We start from the raw sequence: 19,454 nt of genomic DNA, 5'->3' as shown, positions 1-19,454 counted from the left end.
GCGCCCCAACCCCCTGGTCGGCCCTGCTCTGTGGGTGATAGAGGGTGGCGCCCCAATCCCCCTCCACGGGCCTTGCTCTGTGTGTGACAGGGTAGAGCCATAACCTCCCCATTGGCCCTGCCCTGAGTGTGACAGTGTGCAGCGCCCTAACCCCCTGATCCGCCCTGCTGTGTGTGTGACAGGGGGCGGTGCCCCAACTCCCCTATCGGCCCTACTCTGTGAGTGACAGGGGGAGCTCCTCAACCCCCTGATTGGCCCTGCTCTGTGCATGACGGGGGAGCTCCCCAACCCCCTGATTGGCCCTGCTCTGTGAGTGACAGGGGGCAGCGCCCCAACCCCCTGATTGGCCCTGCTCTGTGAGTGACAGGGGGTGGCGCCGCAACCTCCCCATCGACCCTCCCTTGAGTGTGACAGGGGGCGGTGCCCCAACCCCCCAATTGGCCCTACCCTGAGCGTGGCTAAGGGTGGCATTGCAACCTCCCGATCCGCCCTGCTCTGTGCATGACGGGGCGGCGCCCCAACTCCCCAATCGGCCCTGCTCTGAGCCTGACCAGGGGCTGCACTTAGGGATTAGGCCTGCCCTCTGCCACCCAGGAGCGGGCCTAAGCCAGCAGGTCGTTATCTCCCAAGGGGTCCCAGACTGCGAGAGGGCACAGGCCGGGCTGGGGGACCCCCCTACCCCCCTCTAGTATGTATATATAATAGTTGATAGTATTACATCTACTTCTTTTAATAATGCTTTGTAGTTTTTAGTATATAGGTCCTTCACATCCTTATTTAAGTTTATTCCTTGGTATTTTATTCTTTTGGTTGTAATTGTAAGAGGAATTTTCTCCCTCCCCTCCCCCCAACCCCCACCTCCATTTCTTTTTCTGAAGTTTCATTGTTTGTATATAGGAAAACAGTGGATTTTTGTGCATTGATTTTGTATCCTGCAACTTTTAGTTTTTGTTTGTTTCTATTAGTTTTTGGTGGAGTCTTTAGATTTTTGTAGATACAGAATTATGTCTTCTGCACAAAATGACACTTATATGTGTCTCCTGAAGGCAGCATATGGTTAGGTTTTGTTTATTGATCCAAAAACAAAGAGACTCTCTGTCTCTTTATTGGTGAATTCAGTCCATTTACATTTAGCATAATTATTGATGTATGAAAATTTCCTATAGCCATTTTATCTTTTGTTTTCTCGTAGCTCTATACCTCCATTGGTTCTTTTTCTTTGTGGTTCTGTTTTTCTTTGGTGATATTCCATACTTCACTTTTTTTTTCTCTTGTTTTAAGCTCTGTGTCTCTGTTTTGAGTTTTTGTGTGTGGTTACTATTAGGTTTATGAGAAAGAAAATTTCATGTATATAGTAGCTCTTTTTCTTTTGAATGTATCTGATGTTCATCCTCCTTTGCAAAGTCAGACCTCCACCCTCTCCCCTTTTATTGTCACAAATTGTCCCTGTTTTTGTTGCCACAAATTATCTCTAATTATGCTGTAAGTTTGTTTTTAATAAAAATATTTTTTAAATTGATTTCAGAGAGAAGAGAGAGATAGAAACATCAATGATGAGAGAGAATAATTGATTGGCTGCCTTCTGCACACTCCCTCTTGGGGATTGAGCTGCAACTCAGGCATGTGCCCCAACCGGGAATTGTGCCCTGATAGAGAATTCAACCCTGATCTCCTGATTCATAGGTTGACGCTCAACCACTGAGCCACACCAGCCAGGTTATGTTGTAAGTTTGTTGGTGAACTTACTCATAATGACCTTTTGTTGTTTGTTTCAGGTAGAATAACCCCCTTGAGTATTTCCTTCAATAGAGGTCTTCTGATAAATTCCCTCTGTTTCTGTATGTATAGAAAATTATTTCTCCTTCATATTTAACCCTTTTCGGTCCAACCTGGATGCTGACTCGACAGACCAGGTGCTAGGAGCAGGTCCAATGTCGAGGCTGAGGTCAACACTGCAAACCAGTTCAACATTCAATACCGTCAATTAATTTGGACCAGACTGTTTGAATTCCAAAAATAAAATTGGACTGCATAGGGTTAAAGGATAACTTTACTGGATATATTATTCTTCGCTGGTAATTTCTCTCTTTCAGTAGTTTGAATATTTGGTCCCACTTCTCTTCTGGCTTGTAGAGTTTCTGCTGAGAAGTCCGATGATAATGTAATGGGCTTTCCTTTATACGTTACCTTCCCCTTCCCCTAACCCCCCGGCTGCCTTGAAAATTCTTTCTTTGTTAAAAAAAATTAATTTTTGACAGTTTTAATACAATGTGCCTTGGAGAAGGCCTCTTTGGATTGAAATGACTATGTGTTACTGCTTCTTAGATTCAAGGATCTAGCTCTTTCTATAGGTTTTGGAAATTCTTATCAGCTGTTTGTTTGAATAGGCTCTCTGTTTCTTCCTCTTTTTCTGGTATGCCTATTATTCTTATACTATAGGCCTGATGCACGAAAATCGTGCAAGAGTAGGCCTTCCTTCCCCTGGCTGCTGGCACCGGCTTCCCTCTGGCACTTGGGACCCAGGCTTCCCTCACAGCCCCGGCTTCGTCCGGAAGGTCGTCCGGTCTAATTAGCATATTATGCTTTTATTATTATAGATAGAGGCCTAGTGCATAAAAATTTGTGCACTTGCGGGGGGGTGGGGGGTTCCCGTCAGCCCGGCCTGTGCCCTTTCACAGTCCAGAAGCCCTCAGGGGATGTCCTATTGACACCTCTGCAGGAGGTGACTGGGCAGGCGATCGGGATGGCGCCACCCCCATCACCCCACTGCTGCTGCCACTGCTGCCACTGCCAGCCTCCCTCTATGAGAGGCGATAGGGCAGGCTGATCAGGGGATGGCACCAGCCTGTGCGGCCTGCCCCCCACCCCCCTCCTATCGTCCCTCTGCCACTGCTGGTCACTGCTGCGCCCTTCACCCCCATCACCGTCCCCTCCCTCTGCCCGCTGGCAGACGCCTTGGCTGGCCTGGTGCTGCCTACTCGCCGGCCCCGCCCCCCCGCTGAGTGGTCGTTCAGCCTTTCGGTCGATTTGCATATTATGCTTTTATTATATAGGATTGCTCTTTCTGATGGAGTCAGATGGTTTTCTTAGAGTTCTTATATATCATTTTTATGCTTAAATCTCTTCTTTCCTCTGTATCTTTTCTAGATTTCTCTCTTTGATACCACTAATCCTTTCTTCCATCTGCTTTGCTCTATTTCCTATGCTTGCTAGTTCATTCTTGATCTCTTATTGAGTTCTTCGTCTCCAGAATTTGTTTGGTTGCTTCTTTTTTAAAGTTTCAGTCTTTTCAGTATGGTGTTAATTTTCTATGCTTATATGTTTTCTGAGTGCATTAAATTGCCTGTTTGTATTTTCTCATATCTTGTATTTTCATAACTGCAGTCTTGAATTTGCTGTCATTGATATCACATATTTTTATGTCTTTAAGTTTGTTTTCTGGAGATTTTTCATTCTCTTTCTGAGCTGCCTTGCTACCTTGTTTATTTGTGGTATTTGATAGATTTTTTTCTCTGTCTAGGCATCTATGTATATGAGTGGCATTTCTCTAGCAGATTAATGCAAAAGGGTCTTTCTCTTATTTTCTAATAGGTGGTGCTAAATCACAAGTTTTGTGTGTTTTTTCAGTCCTCACCTGAGGATATTTTTCCATTGATTTTTTTAGAGAATGTAGAAGAAGGAGGGAGAGACAGAGAGAAATATTGATGTGAGAGAAGCACATCAATTGGTTGCCTTCTGTATGCACCTCGACCAGAGCTGGGGAGAAGCCTATAACCTAGGTATGTGCTCTTGACCGGAATTGAACCCGGGACCTTTTGGTCTACAGTCTGACGCTCTAGCCACTGAGCCCAACTGGCTAGGGCACAAGTTGTTGATACATATATATATCTGTGAGATCCCGTGTTGTTCTCTGTAGCCAGACACTTTCCTCACTGTAGCTGTGATGTCTGGTGGTGGGGTGGGCTGGGGAGCTGGCCAGCTTCTTTGCTGTTTGCCCTCCTAGTAATGGTGACCTTAATTTCCATGGGTCCCCCGTGTGCCCTGACCCCTAAATTGATTACAGAGTGCACCCTTTGTTCAGGGAAAAAAGTGATTCTGTATACCAGTTCTCGTGTTTGCAGATATTGTGCCCCATAACCCAACACCAAGGGTGAAGGGAGGCTGCCTCTGGGAGGCTACGGGTGATGGCAGGGGTTTGTAGCTTTGTTTCTCTGCCTGTAATGCCCACCACCTAACAACTGAGCCTGAGCTCAGTGCTGTGTCCTTGTCCAGGTCTCTGCTCAGCTGAAGCTCATACTATTTGCTTCTGCAGGAATGCCCATCAGATCTCTTTGCTCTTCCTGGCTGAAGGGATTGTCAACCAGAACCCGATTCCTCCCCTCTCCAGGCTGAGCCCCGCCCTGAGCTCTCTGATGCAGGGCTGTGTTGGTAGCTCATCTCAGCTCTCCTGCCTTCTTGCCTCCCTCTTTTGCTCTCACTTGCCCACCTTTAGATATTTCAATGAGTGCATCTCTCAGGCATGCTTGTGCGTTGAGCCAGGGACTTCTTTGTTGAGTTATAATTATTAAAAATTGTGGAAACTTTAAGGGGAGAGACCAAGGGAATCTGTCCTTTGACGTCCTAAATTAAGTTTAGGTGGAATAGTCACTGGAGGGGGGTGATGGGGCTCAGGTACTGGTGATATTCTGCTTTTCCATGGAAGTCCTTGTTTGCTGATGAGTGAAAACTTTTGTTTTCAATTTTATTATGGTGAACTTTTCTAGATTTGCATTAATGTTATAGAATGACTATTATTAATTTCACCTCAGCATGTACAGTGTACCATTTAAAAGGGTGAAGAATTTGTTTTAAAAATTAATTCTTCAAATATATTTAGGATATCTTAGTACTTAAAGTCAAATAAAATTTATTTCTTAGATTTTCAACTGCTTGCATACTTATATTATTCAAAGAAGAAAATTCCTTATGTTTCTGACTATTTATAGCTTCTTTCATCAGAAGAAAACTGCCACAACATTTGTTACAGCCAGTCAGATAGTCAGTGTGGTTCTCCTCCAAGGGGTTGGTCAGAAGAGTTGGATGAACGTGGGCATACCTTATATACCAGTGATTATACTAATGAAAAGGTACATTCTTTTTTGTCATCTAGTTTTCTTGGTTGAATCCTCTCATAAAATCATTGTGTACTAAAAGTTTAGTAGTATTTAAAAAACTCATGAAAATATTCTTCATTGTAATTCTGTAGTTATGTAAGTTGACAACATGAAAACTCAATATAACTACTGACTCAGGTTTTAAACTGCTTACAATTACATTGATTATTTTTATGGTGTCAGAACCCACTTAGAACAGACCTTTTTAAGAGTAGGCCTGTTAAGTGTCTTTCTGTTTAGACTTGTTTAATAAAAATACTTCTTTATATACTTGTCCTTGGTATCCTTGCGGGATTGGTCCAGAACCCTCCTCTTCCCCACAGATAACCATAATCTGAGGATGCTCAAATACTGGCATTATATAAAATGGCATAGTATTTGCAAATAACCTATGTTTGTACATGGGCTAAAGCTGGACCTGCCTACACATCACTTCATTCATGTGGATTCAGTGTAGTGCTTGACACATTGGAAAATCCAAATTTTGCTCCTTGGAACTTTCTGGGAATTGAGGTTGGGGGTTTATTTTCAATCTACAGTTGGTTAAATATGCAGATGGGAAATCTGCAGATTCAAAGGGCTGACTATTTTTCATGGAGAATAGATTTTGGGAATAGTTTTCTTAGTATGTTATTATGATATACTGCCTTACTTCCTACACTCATTTTTCTTTCATAACCAAGTTATGTAAAACAAAACCCATGAGTTTAGTATTTTATGAATAATTAACTAGTTTGGGAGAATGCACATTGAAATTTTATGTGTATATTACATCTCTTATCATCAGAGAAGGTAACTGTTTAGTTGGGCTGGTTTAGAGAACATGCCCTTGGAATGAATGGAGGTAGGCTTTTATTTCTCATTTCTGCTTTAATTATTTGACACTAGAACATAAGGAATCAGTAATATTTATATATATTACAGTCAAGATAATATATTTGTATTAGCAGTACTTAGTCTGTTTCCCCTCATATTCTCTGTGTTATATTGTATGAAATATTTTTCTATTATTTAATCATAGTAAGTAAGATGTGTTGCCTACATGAAGTTTGGCTTAAATTTTTTAGTAGTTTTATACTTAAAGATTAAAGAAAAAAATATCTTTTTATTAATTTCTCAATCCTGTTTTTTAGGGTGGGTGTCGCCCTGTGTTCAGTGCATATATATATGTGTGTGTGTGTGTGTGTATATCTTTATGTTATATATTTCTTATGTTGTTTAGTGGTACTTGAACCCCTAGCTTTACTTTGGAGGAAAGAGAGAGAAAATAAACTTAATTTAATATTGAGTTTATTTAATCTTACCAAACTTAAATGTAACTATTAGCATAAGATTGGTAAAAATTTCTTTTGAAGTTTTCTAAAGCAGGTAGAATACAATTCATAGGAATAATAACTAATATCTCTGGTTGTATAAACCTAAACTCACTTTTATTTAAATTAAAAAATAACACCTGTTCTGTTTTTATAGTGGCTCAAGCATGTTGATGATCAAGGTAGACAATATTACTACAGTGCTGATGGATCTAGGTCGGAATGGGAGTTGCCAAAGGTAATAAACCTTGATACTGACTTTCTATTTGAAAATAGTAGGTGAAATAATATGAAAATTGTTTATTATTCTGGTTTGTTTTCTATATTTTAGTTGTAATTCCAGTTTGGTCCTGAGATAGTATCAGTGTAGCTTCCAGTTAATTCACCATCATTTTGGAAAAAACTCGATCCTACAGTGACTATTTGAATTCCCCAAATCATCATCCAAAAAATGAAACTAGACTACCTTCTTACACTACACACAAGAATAAGCTCACAATGGATTAAATACTTAAAGGTTAGTCGCAAGACTGTAAATATTCTAGAAGAAAACATCAGCACTAAAATATCCGACATCTCATGTACCAATAATTTTTCTGACATATATTTTTTGGCAAGGGAAATAAAAGAGAAAATAAACAAATGGGACTACATTAAACTAAAGAGTTTTTGCACAGCAATGGAAAACATCAGGCAAATGAAAAGACAACCCACTGAATGGGAGAACATATTCACCAGTGATACATCTGATAAGGGGTTAATCTCTAAAATATATAAATAACTGGTAAAACTCAACACCAAAAAAAACCAAACAATCCAATTTAAAAAATGGGCAAAAGCCTTGAATAGACACTTCTCCAAAGAGAACATACAGATAGATGGCCAATAGACATGTGAAAAGATGCCCAACATCACTAATCATCAGCGAAATGCTAGTTAAAACCACAAGGAGATATCACCTCACGCCTGTCTAAATGGTTGTTATCAAATAATGTTATCAAACTATGTAATAGTGGTGAAAAGGGACCCCTCATGCACTGCTGGTGGGAATGTAGATTGGTGCAGCTACTGTGGATAGCAGTATGGAGTTACCTCAAAAAGTTAAAAATGTGACTGCCTTATGACTCGGTGTTTCTACTTCTAGGAATTTATCTGAGTAAACTTGAAACACTAATTCGAAAGAATATATGTACCCCTATGTTAATTGCATCATTATTTATAATAGTCAAGATTTGGAAGCAGGCCAAGTGTCCTTCAGTAGATGAGTGTATAAAAATGCTGTAATACATTTACACAATGGAATACTACTTTGCTATAAAAAGGAAGAAAATTTTACCCTTTAGAATAGGATGGATGGACCTGGAGAAGTGAAATAAGCCAGTCAGAGAGAGAGAGACAAGTACCATATGATTTATCTCGTGTTGGAATTTAATGAAGAAAGTGAAATGCCATACAAAATGTAGACAGACTCATAGACAGAGAGCAGAACTCTGGTGGTTTGGGGGTGCTGGTAGGGGTGGAGTGATTGAGTGAAAAATAAAGATAAAACAGAACTTAAGGACATGAACCACAGTATGGTGATTGTGGAGGGGGGGAATTGGAAAAGGGCATAGAGGGATAAATGATGATGGGAAAAAATGTAAATAAAATTATGAAATATAATTCAGTAAAACATTTGTTGATTTAAAAAAATTATCATTAATTTGTACTTTTGGATTTGATTCTGACTAAAGATCAATCCATATTACTCTTTGAACATTGAAGTTGTGCCAAGCACTGAGATCCCTGCAATATTATATTACGAACATTAGCAGAGCAGTTAAGTGATACACTAGCAACAGTTTGGGCTTTTTTGTTTTTTAAGTTTTCAAAAAATTAGATATGAAATGGTATAACTTTATTTTCCAAATTTAATCAGAATAAAATAAAACTTTTAAGTGAGAAATTAATATTCTAAGCTTAATATGGCTGTTTCACACTCTTAGAAGAATAGAGGTATGCATAATAAGATTAATAATACTTTTGTTTTTCAAATGTGCCAAGAAGAAGTAGTTGAAGAATATGTTAGGTGTTACTTTATAAAACTGATAGCATTTATAAAACCAATTTAATCATATTTAGTGATTAAATTGGAAAGAAAAAAATATATGGATACTGATGGCTAAAATATGTAATATCCTATGTGCTGGGATAGGAATGTATTTTGGGGCTATAACTGTTCAGTATTGAAAACTGTGTAACAGTGGTTGGTTCTGTTAGGCTGACGACTGGGGGTAGATGCTCAACGTACAGGCATGGAAACATGGAACAGACTGATGAATCTCAGAGAGAAGATGGGAGGGCAGGGAAAGATTAACTGAAGATCTTATATGCATACTAGAGGCCTGGTGGGGTCCCTTGGCTTGGCCTGCGGGGATCGGGCCAAAATCGGCTGTCCAACATCCCCTGAGGGGTCCTGGATTGCGAGAGGATGCAGGCCAGGCCAAGATCCCCCACAGGTGCACGAATCCGTGCACCAGACCTCTAGTAATATATGAGATTGGATTTTGACCTAAAAAGCTAGAAGAAAAATCTGATGAAATTCTGTTTCACTGAAAATTATCAAATATAGAAGACTAATATTTCATTAATACAGTGGGGCCTTGACTTACGAGTTTAATTCGTTCCGTGATGGAGCTCATAACTCAAAGTACTCGTATGTCAAATCTTAACGTGAATGAGTGAGACACGTGATGCTGGGCTGATGTTGTGGTGTTTACTGTGACGTTCGCTGCGCCAACTAGCGGTGGGGTATCTGAAGCTGTCTCGTAACCCGAATTTTAGCTCGCAACTCAAAGCAAAAAATCGGCCGAGAGATGGCTCGTATCTCGAAAAATTCGTTAGTCCGGACACTTGTAAGTCAAGGCCCCACTGTATAGTATTACATATATATTTTAAACATACAGTGTTAAAGTTTTTGCTTCTCTTGGAAAATTTGAATTGTAGCTCTTATTAGTCTGATTCTCTAGGTTAATGACATCAAACTAAAACTTTTTTTGAGTGATTTTTTTCCTATGCCAAGGTCCACTGAAAGGAGAGACTCCTAGAATGACTTTAGATAAGGATTAATTTGGAACCTTTACTTAACTGGTAGCTAAATATCTCTATTGGGTTTCTTGCTAACATCTATACTTTCCTTGGTCAGAAGATGTATAGGCTCAGTATTAGGAAACCAATTTACTTCTGAAGATGCCCTGGGTGAAAGAAAGAAGGGAGGCAAGGGACTGCATTATATCAAAACCCTAAAGCAGGGATGGGAAACCTTTTTTCAGCCAAGGGCCATTTGGCTATTTATAACATCACTAGGGGCCCAGTGCATGAAGATTCGTGCATAGGGGGTGGGTCCCTCAGCCCGACCTGCACCTTCTCCAATCTGGGAGCCCTCAGGGGAGCCCTCTCCAATCCGGGAGTTTCTGTCTGTCTTTGCAATGATATGAGCGAATTGTCTGAGACCCCAACCCAGTTTGGTTTTGTGCTCAAAGAATAGTAGAGGTCTTTTTTTTTCTTTGCTCCAGTAGTGGAGATTTCCTAGAAGTTGCAGGATATCTTCCTTTTAATTTTTCCTCGACACTCTGACTTTGCGTATGTCTCTTACATTTGCTGCCCCTCCATCCCACACCTGCAACAGTAACTTGCTCCAGGCTCACTTTGCTCTAGTATCTAGGAGATCCCACAACGCATCTGCCACCAGAACTATGATTCCCAGCATTTCTGGTGCTCCCCGCACTCTGGGCTTTTGCTTCCAGCCCAGGGGCTGCCACCAGAACTATGATTCCCAGAATTCCTGGTGCTCCCCATGCTCTTGGTTTTCACTTCCGGTCCAGGGGCTGCAGAAATGAAAAGGATTGGGAGCTTCAGCTGCCGCCAGGTGGGGCTGACAGGACTGGATGCTCCAGTGGCGTCCCTGGGACCCAGGCCGCTCGGCACCTGTGCGCTGTCCACAGGCCCGCCATGGCGATGTGGAGGATGTTCCCGCCCCACCCCTGGCTGCTCGGCACCTGCGAGCATAGGCCCAGAGTGGCTGGGGGTGTTCCGGGACCCCGGTCGTTCCAGGCCTAGCGTGGGCCTATAGGCCCAGAGCGGCCTGGCTCCCGAGGACACCCGTCCCCGGGATCCAGGCTGCTTGGTGCTGGTGTGTGCATGAGCGACCACCCCGCCCGGGTCTGCTTGGCGCCCGCATATGCAAATCAACCCGCCATCTTTGGTGGGTTAATTTGCATACACACGCCTGATTGGCTGGTGGGCATCACCCAGGAACAGTCAGTTTTCATCTTTCTCTTTTATTAGTGTAGATTCCTGGGCCATACAAAATTATCAACTTAAAAATTAACCTGCTATATTTGGTCAAATATTTGACTCACCCGTAATGCCTTGGCAGGGCCAGACCAAAATATTTTAAGGCTCTTGGGCTGGATGTTCCCCACCCCTGTCCTAAAGGGTAGTTAGTTCTACAGCAGTAGAACTGGAAGGTTATTATGACCAGTGTTGAGTTATTAATTTTGTGATACTATCTTATTTTCATCTACCATTTTCCACTTAGGATAAAGTGTCAGAAGGTCTTGCAGTTTCTTGTACTTAGAATGAAATTTCATATGGAGAGGAGGCTTGAATTGGGTACAGTGGGAATCTATATATATAATCTATAATAATGAAAGGGTAATATGATAATTAGATGTCCTACTGGATGTCATTCCGGACAAAGCCAGGGCCGGAGAGAAGCCAGCCCGTGTCCTGGGTGCCTGCGGGTGGCCGGAGGGAAGCCAGCCTGTGTCCCAGGTGCCAGAGGGAAGCCGGTGCTGGCAGCCAGGGGAAGGAAGGCCTACTCTTGCATGAATTTTGTGCATCGGGCCTCTAGTAGAGAAATATGCAAATTAGCCCAGGCACTGTAATGCGATGACCGAATTGCAGGGACCTGAGCAGCCGCAGGCTCCCAGGGCCGCCAGCTCCCGAATGCCAGCACACCCTCAGGCTGAATAATGACGCTTTCACAACGAGCCCAGAGTCACTGCACAGGGGGCTGCAGATCAGGGGGGCTGTGGATGGGGGGGCTGAAGATTGGGGGAAGCTGCAGATCAGGGAGACTGCAGGTCGGGGGGGGGGGGCCTATGGACCAGGGGGACTTCAGACCAGGGGAACTACAGATCAGGGGGACTGTGGTTGGGAGGGCTGCGGATCAGGAGGCCTGCAGATCAGGGGGCTGCAGCACTGGGGACCCCAGCTCCAAGCCCAGAGCCTGGCCTCAGGGCTGCAGATGTGGCTGCGCTGCCCAGCGGGGAGCCCCATAATCTGCCTCCACAGACTCAGGAGAGCCAACAGGTCTGTGGGGACGGCCAGGAAGAGGTCTTGACTGGCGCCCTTTATTCTGTGAGGAGGGCCCCATGGATGGGAGTTGGGGGCCAAACTGTGACCAGCGATCAGTGTTTGAAGAGGGAGCCTTCAGCCCTGTGAACTTTCTCTCCCAATGAAGCTCTGGCTCCTCCCTGCACTCAGGCCCTGCCAAAAGCCATGCCGGGCCCACATGGCCGCTGCCCACACCCACTGGTGTCTGCAGTCCCATGTGGGACCGTGAACCGTGTCTGAGCCACTCTGAGGTGGAGCCCATGTTACCTCTTTAACGTTTTCATTTTTGCTGATTGGACTTTTGCCTTCTGAGGCGTAGAAGCCAGGACTGTGGGCGCTGTGGGCTAGAACCAAAAGTTACATGATAGCAAGTTTTGGTGAGGATGTGGACAAATGTGGGGAGGGTGCTGGGGGCACCAGTCAAACCTCTGTGGGGCTGGCCACAGGCTGCGTTGGGCTTTGGGAGCCGAGGGAGGAAAAGCGAGGTCCAGGAGCAGCTTTGGGGCCATGCCTGTTGTGGTGACTGTGCTGCTCCCTGCAGGCTGAGGTGAGTGGTACCCAGGGGGTGGGAGGGGGCGCCTTCTCTGAATGAAGCTGTCAGAGTCGTGGAGCTCCTGGGTGACCATCTGCGGGCTAGAACCAAAAGTTACATGATAGCAAGTGTTGGTGAGGATGTGGACAAATCTGAGCCCTCATACACTGCTGTCATAATGTAAATGGTGTGGCCGCTCCTATAATGATTAATATTAGTCACGTAGGATCCTGCAACCCACCACTCCGAGGTATACACCCAAGTGAGGCAGCCCGTCACAAACACCCATTGTGTATGGTCCCGTTCCCATGAAATGTCTGAAACAGCAGTGTGCAGATGGCTGGGTGGGGCAGGCAGCTAGATGGGGAAGGTGGCACAGGGTTTCTTCTAGAAGCAATACAACGTTCTAAAAGTGACTGGTGGTGCCCTGCTGGTTTGGGTCGGTGGATAGTGCGTCAGCCTGCAGACTGCAGGGTCCTGAGTTCATTTCTGGTCAAGGGCACATGCCCAGGTTGCGGGCTCGATCCCCAGTAGGGGGCGTGCAGGAGGCAGCCGATCCATGATACTCTGTCATACATGGGGAACAGCTGGGGGGGTGAGTTGGGGGCAAGCAGGCTGGCAGGGGGGCAGTTGGGGGCGAGCAGGCCGGCGGAGGGGGCAGTTGGGGGTGAGCAGGCTAGCAATGGGGGGCAGTTGGGGGCGAGAAGGTCAGGGGGGAGGCAGTTGGGGACAAGCAGGCTGGCAGGCAGAGTGGTTAGGGGCGATCAGGCAGGCAGGCAGGTGAGCGGTTAGGAGCCAGCGGTCCTGGATTACGAGAAGGTCCACTGAAGGGTCCAGATTGTAGAGGGTGCAGGTGGGGCTGAGGGACACCCCCCCCCACCCATGCACAAATTTCATGCACTGGGCCACTGGTCTAATCTAATAAAAGATAAACATGCAAATTGACCACACCTCCACTATGCCCCAAGCCACGCCCACCAGCCAATCAGAGCAACTATATGCAAATTAACCAAATCAAGATGGCGGCCGGCAGCCACGGAGCTGGAGCAAGCAGGAGGCTTGGTTGCCCCGGCGATGGAGGAAGCCAAGCTTCCCGCCTGCTCTGGCCGGCTGTGGCCTCCACTCAAGGCAACAAAGTTTCAATTATAGAAGCTAAATAAATCCCAGAAACCTGCTTCCAGCCAGCCTCCACTGGGAGCTTGGGTGGCTGGGGGCCGTAGCCAGCCTGCAAACAGCCATCAGCCCCTCACCCAGGCTTGCCACACCCTCATGGGGTGAGGTTCCCCACTGGGGGGCTTGGCCAGCCTGCAAACAGCCATCAGCCCCTCACCCAGAATGGCCAGGCACCCCAGCGGGACCCCCACCCTGATCCGGGACACTCTTCAGGGCAAACCAGCCGGCCCCCACCTGTGCACCAGGCCTCTATCCTATATAATAAAAGGGTAATGTGCAAATTGACCCTAACAGCAGAAAGACTGGGAATGACTGGTCACTATGACACACACTGACCACCAGGGGGCAGACGCTCAATGCAGGAGCTGCCCCCTGGTGGTCACTGTGCTCCCACAGGGGGAGCTCTGCTCAGCCACAAGCCCGGCTGACGGCTGCCAGCACACTGGTGGTGGTGGGAACCTCTCCTGCCTACTCAGTAGCGCTAAGGATGTCCGACTGCCTCTAGGCCTGCTCCCCGCTGGCAAGTGGACATCCCTCGAGGGCTCCCGGGCTGCCAGAGGGATGTCTGACTGCCAGCTTAGGCCCAATCCCCCAGGGAGTGGGCCTAAGCCAGCAGGTGATCATTCCCCGAGGGGTCCCAGACTGTGAGAGGGCACAGGCCGGGCTGAGGGACCCCTGAGAGTACACAAATTTTTGTGCATTGGCCTTTAGTCTATAATAATAAAAGAGCAGTATGTTAATTAGACTGGATGTCCTTCTGGACGACTTTCTGGATGAAGCTGGGGCTGCGAGGGAACCCCGGGTCTGGGGTGCCTGCCGGCGGCCGCTGGGAATCCTCAATCCCGTGTGCCATTGGGAAGCCAGTGCCGGCAGCCGGGGGAAGGAAGGCCTACTCTCACGAATTTCGTGCATCGGCCCTCTAGTAAGTAAATAAGGGGAAATGTTTTAGAATCACTATTTAATGACTTATTACTGTATAGTAATGAAGACTGCAGATTAAATTCTGTACCCTAAGATTTTTTTATTTTTTTAAATATATTTTATTGCTTTTTTACAGAGAGGAAGGGAGAGAGATAGAGAGTTAGAAATATCAATGAGAGAGAAACATCGATTAGCTGCCTCCTGCACATCTCCTACTGGGGATGTGCCCGCAACCCAGGTACATGCCCTTGGCCGGAATCGAACCCGGGACCTTTCAGTCCGCAGGCCGACGCTCTATCCACTGAGCCAAACTGGTTTCGGCTGTACCCTAAGATTTTTAACACTGAAAGTAAGTCTTAAGTTCTGTCAGAGATTTGTTACCCTCAATACAGATATTAGAAAATTAACTTTTTTGTAATACGTTTTCATCTCTCAGTACTGTGTAGGTGTTATAATGGGTACAAATGCATAGCGCTTGGTCTTTACCCTCAGGGAGTTTATACATTTGGAAAGAAGAAACATGTTCATGTGACAACTAAGATAGAATATGTATACACATGTATTATATACATGGTTCTAGATTGAATGTAGGTGAAGGGAAGTACAAACCGAGTAGATGAGAGGAAGTATTGGAAGGGAAAAATAAAGAAGGATAAATTAAGAAAGAGAAAACAAAATTTACTCAAAGTGAGTTCTTAGAATTCCAAATAAAACACAGGAATAACTCTAATGCTGTTACAGACACGAGAAAATCAAGAATCAGATCATTGTACTCACTTTAGATGATAAAGACTTTGAATATGTTTGGGTGTTCAGAAACTTAAATGAAGGCTTTTGTTTTAAAAGAACAAGGAATTTAAAACTCAAAACAAATGTTAACATGAACAGGTGAATACAATAAAGAATGTGCAATTACAAATCTTTGAGATAAAAAAGATAGTAATTGAAATAAAAAGTACAGTGGATAGCATAAACTATAGAAGAGAGATAAGAAGATAACAAATAGTAATGCATACATAGTTAAGGGAAATAGAAGATGGATGGAGTTTTCTATACTCATACTAGGAATTCCAAAAGGCGAGAATGGAGGAAAATGGTAGAGAAATAATATTAAAAATATAACTTCTTCGAATTTTCTAAAACTAAAGGAAGGTAAAAGTAAAAAGTTTACTGGATTTGCAAAACTGCAGTATAAACAATCTTAAAAGCCATCAAGGGTAAAAGATCAGATTACCTGCTAGGGTAGATTACATCATTGAGACATTGAGGCCATTTTTTACCCACTCTTTTTTAGTGCTCTTTACCATGTACCTTTGTAATGGCCTCCCACTACAAAGTGGATGGGATGTATTATCCTGCCCTTTACTGAGTTCAGTCATGTGACTTGCTTTCACTAATGGAATGGGAGCAGATGTGTCACATAGCATAATATTGAGACAGGCTTGAGTACCAGGGCTTGCTCTTTCACCTCTCCCATTGCCATGGGAAAAACATGCCAGGCCAGTTTACTGGTTCTAGGAAGAATAAATAGGTTTTGTTTTGTTTTTTAAATAAACAAAGCCACAGATCTGTGGGAAAATGCAAAAGATCTAACATTTGTTTCATTGGAGTTCCAGAAGGAGAGTGCGAGGCTGAAAATATTTGAAGAAATAATGTTTGAAAATGTTCCAAATTTGGAAAAAGTGAAACCAACAGATTTAAGAAGCAAAGTAAACTCTAAAAAGGACAGACCCGAAGAAATCCACATCTAAACACGTAATCACATTTCTGAAAACTAAGGACCCTGCCCCAGCCCCGTTCACCCAATCTTGAAAGCAGCTCAATGAAACAATACATTTATTATCTATACTAATAAAAGGGTAATATGCTAATTAGACCGGACGTCTTCTGGACATCCATCTGGACAAATCCAATGTGGCTGCGAGGGCCGAGGGGTGTGGGAGAGGCGGGGCAGCGCAGGAGAGGCAAGTCGGCGCGGCCCCTTTCGCAGAGGCCACTGGAGAGGTACTGCCGCTGCCGCTGCTGCTGCTGCTGCTGCATGGGAGAAGAGTCGGTGCCCCTGCTGCTGCCACTGCCACCACCCCTTTCACAGAGGCAGCACGGGAGAGGCCTTGGTGCGGGCTGGTCCAGCATCACGGCCCCTTTTGTGGCCGGGGTGCGGGAGAGGCCACAGGAGAGGGGGCTGCGTGGTCCCAGTCCCAGTGCTACCCCTTCCACAGAGGTAGCGGTACAGGCCCGGTCCCGGTGCCTCGCCTCCACAGAGTCTAGACAGGATGCGACCTGGTGTGCCTCAACCTCCCACAGCCCCTCCCCCAGCTGGTCTGGTGCCAGAACGCCCCCCATCCACCCGTTGGCTGGGGGTGGGGCCAACGCTAAGAAGTGAGGGCCGAGGGCTGGCAGCTGCGGTGGCTGGCAATGGGGTGATTGGGGCGGCGCCTTCCCATGATCGGCCCAGTTGCTTCCTGCAGAGGTAGGCCAGACTGTGGCTTAGGCAGGGAGCAGCCCTAAGCCACCAGTAAGACATCCCCTGAGGGCTCCCAGACTGTGAGGGGCAGGCCAGGCTGAGGGACTCCCCCCCTTCACCCCCCAGTGCACAAATTTTTGTGCACCGAGCCTCTGGTAGGGTAATAATGATTTGAATGGCGGTAGACATCTTCTTAGAAACCATGAAGCCAGAAGGAAGTGGTGAAATATTTTTCATATGTTGAAAGAAAACACCTGTTAACCCATAATTGTATATCCAGCAAAAATATCCTTCAGGGATGAGAGTAAAATAAAGATATTTTCAGATGAAATTAACTTAAGAGATTTATCACCAACAGTCTTTTTTCACAAAAATTTCTTCAAATAGAAAGGAAATGATAACTGAAGGATACTTGGAACATTAGGAATGAAGAAATAACGGGGAAGGGTGACTATCTGAGGAGATTTTAGTCCTGAGCTTTTAAAATTATTTGAGTGCTCACTTTAGCAGCACATATACTAAAATTGGAACAATACAGAGAAGATTAGCATGGCCCCTGGGTAAGGATGACACACAAACTTGTGAAGAGTTCCATATTTTTGGACTTAAATGTAAGTGGTGAAACTATAAAAATCCTAGAAGAAACCATAGGCAGCGAATCTCAGATATCTTTGTAGCAATATATTTGTCGATACATCCCCTAGAGCAGTGGTTCTCAACCTTCTGGCCCTTTAAATACAGTTCCTCATATTGTGACCCAACCATAAAATTATTTTCGTTGCTACTTCATAACTGTAATGTTGCTACTGTTATGAATTATAATGTAAATATCTGATATGCAGGATGGTCTTAGGCGACCCCTGTGAAAGGGTTGTTCGACCGCCAAAGGGGTCGTGACCCACAGGTTGAGAACCGCTGCCCTAGAGCAAGGGAAACAGGAAAAAATAAACAAATGGGAATACATCAAACTAAAAAGCTTCTGCACAGCAAAAGAAACCATCAACACAATGAAAAGGGAGCCAGCTATATGGGAGAACATATTTTCCAATGATACATCTGATAAGAGGTTAATAAAAACCTCATACAACTTAATAGAAGGAAGACAGACAATCGAATTTAAAAATGGGCAAAGGACCTGAATAGACACTTCTCCAAAGAGCACATACAGGTGGGCATGAAACATGAAAAAATGCTCAAAGTCACCAATCATCAGAGAGATGCAGATTAAAACTACAATGAGTTATCACAGCTACCAGAATGGTTATCATCAACAAACGATAAATTGTGGCGAGGATGTGGAGAAAAAGGAACCCTTGTGCACTGCTGGTGGGAATGCAAACTGGTGAGTCCACTGTGGAGAACAGTATGGAGTTTCCTCAAAAAATTAAAAATGGAACTGCTATTTGACCCAATGATCTCACTGCTAGGGACATATCCTGAGAAGCCTGAAACACCAATCAGAAAGAATATATGCACCCCTGTGTTCATAGCAGCACAATTTACAATAGCTAAGATGTGGAAACTGACCAAGTGCCCATCAGTAGATGAGTAGATAAAATACCTGTGGTACATTTACACAATGGAACACTACGCAGCTGTAAAAAAGAAGGATCTCTTACCCTTTGAGACACCATGGAGGGACCTAAAGAGTATTATGTTAGGCTGTGCACTCAAAGGTCCCGGATCTGCCTCTTGCTTCAACAGTGTTTGGACAGAACAGACCCAGGGACGCCCCATCTTCCAGCCTCTGACCACTCTCCTGTGTCTTGTCCAGTCACCACCTTCAGAACCACCTCCGGGACCAGCCAACACACCGTTTTGTTTCTACCTTAGCTCTTTGTTGCTGAACAACCATGAACTCCCAAATTCGTCAGAATTATCCCACCAAGGTGGAGGCTGTGGTCAATCACCCAGCCAACCTGCAACTGCAGGCCTCCTACACCTACCTCTCTCTGGGCTACGATTTCAGCTGTGTGGAGGGTGTGGGCCACTTCTGCGAGTTGGCGGAGCACAAGTGCAAGGGCGCTGAGCATCTCTTAAAAGTTGCAAAACAAGCGTGGCGGCTGCATTCTTTTCCAGGATGTGCAGAAACCTTCCCAAGATGACTGGGGCAAAACTCAGGACGCCATTGAAGCCACCCTGGCCCTGGAGAAGAACCTGAACCAGGCCCTTTTGGAGCTGCATGCCCTGGGTCCTACCCGTGCAGACCCTCATCTCTGCGACTTCCTGGAGAACCACTTCCTGGATGAACAAGTGAAACTGATTAAGAAGATGGGTGAGTATCTCTTCGAAAGGCTCACCCTCAAGCACGACTAGGCGCCTTTGGAGCCCAGAGGCCTTTCAGAGGCTCCTCTGCATCCCCCTGGTGTCTCTGGCTTTTACCTGAGCCTCTTCCCGAAACTACTATTCATTCTTTTAACCACCCTGGAGCCCTCTCCAATGCATTGGACCAAATGAAACAATAAAGCCTTTTGCAGGAAAAAAAAAAAAAGTATTATGTTAAACAAAATAAACCAGTC

At 44.9% G+C, this 19,454-nt stretch overlaps 1 protein-coding gene and 1 non-coding gene across 7 annotated transcripts in view; both read left to right on the top strand.

Annotated features, from left to right (window-relative positions):
• The window catches only part of ARHGAP12 (Rho GTPase activating protein 12), a 193,798-nt gene that overhangs the window by 109,255 nt on the left and 65,089 nt on the right, over positions 1-19,454 (top strand). For 4 of the 6 annotated variants that reach the window (XM_070428980.1, XM_070429001.1, XM_070428991.1 and 1 more), the window contains exons 5-6: positions 4,986-5,126; positions 6,624-6,704. The exons of 1 other annotated variant lie outside the window; for it this stretch is intronic. In XM_070428980.1, coding sequence (XP_070285081.1) covers positions 4,986-5,126; positions 6,624-6,704 — 222 coding nt within the window. The remainder of the gene's footprint in view (positions 1-4,985; positions 5,127-6,623; positions 6,705-19,454) is intronic. One more of the 6 variants, XM_070429010.1, reaches the window with a different exon arrangement.
• Positions 17,430-17,536, top strand: LOC138999724 (U6 spliceosomal RNA). The gene has a single exon (XR_011469437.1). It is a non-coding gene; the product is annotated as a U6 spliceosomal RNA (small nuclear RNA).

This window comes from Myotis yumanensis, unplaced genomic scaffold, assembly GCF_028538775.1.
Source record: "Myotis yumanensis isolate MYYU_CA2020_CCGP unplaced genomic scaffold, mMyoYum1.0.hap1 SCAF_1, whole genome shotgun sequence".
Classification (NCBI taxonomy): Eukaryota; Metazoa; Chordata; class Mammalia; order Chiroptera; family Vespertilionidae; genus Myotis; species Myotis yumanensis.
Note: the sequence above shows the minus strand (reverse complement) of the source record. Positions and strands in the feature narration are given on the sequence as shown.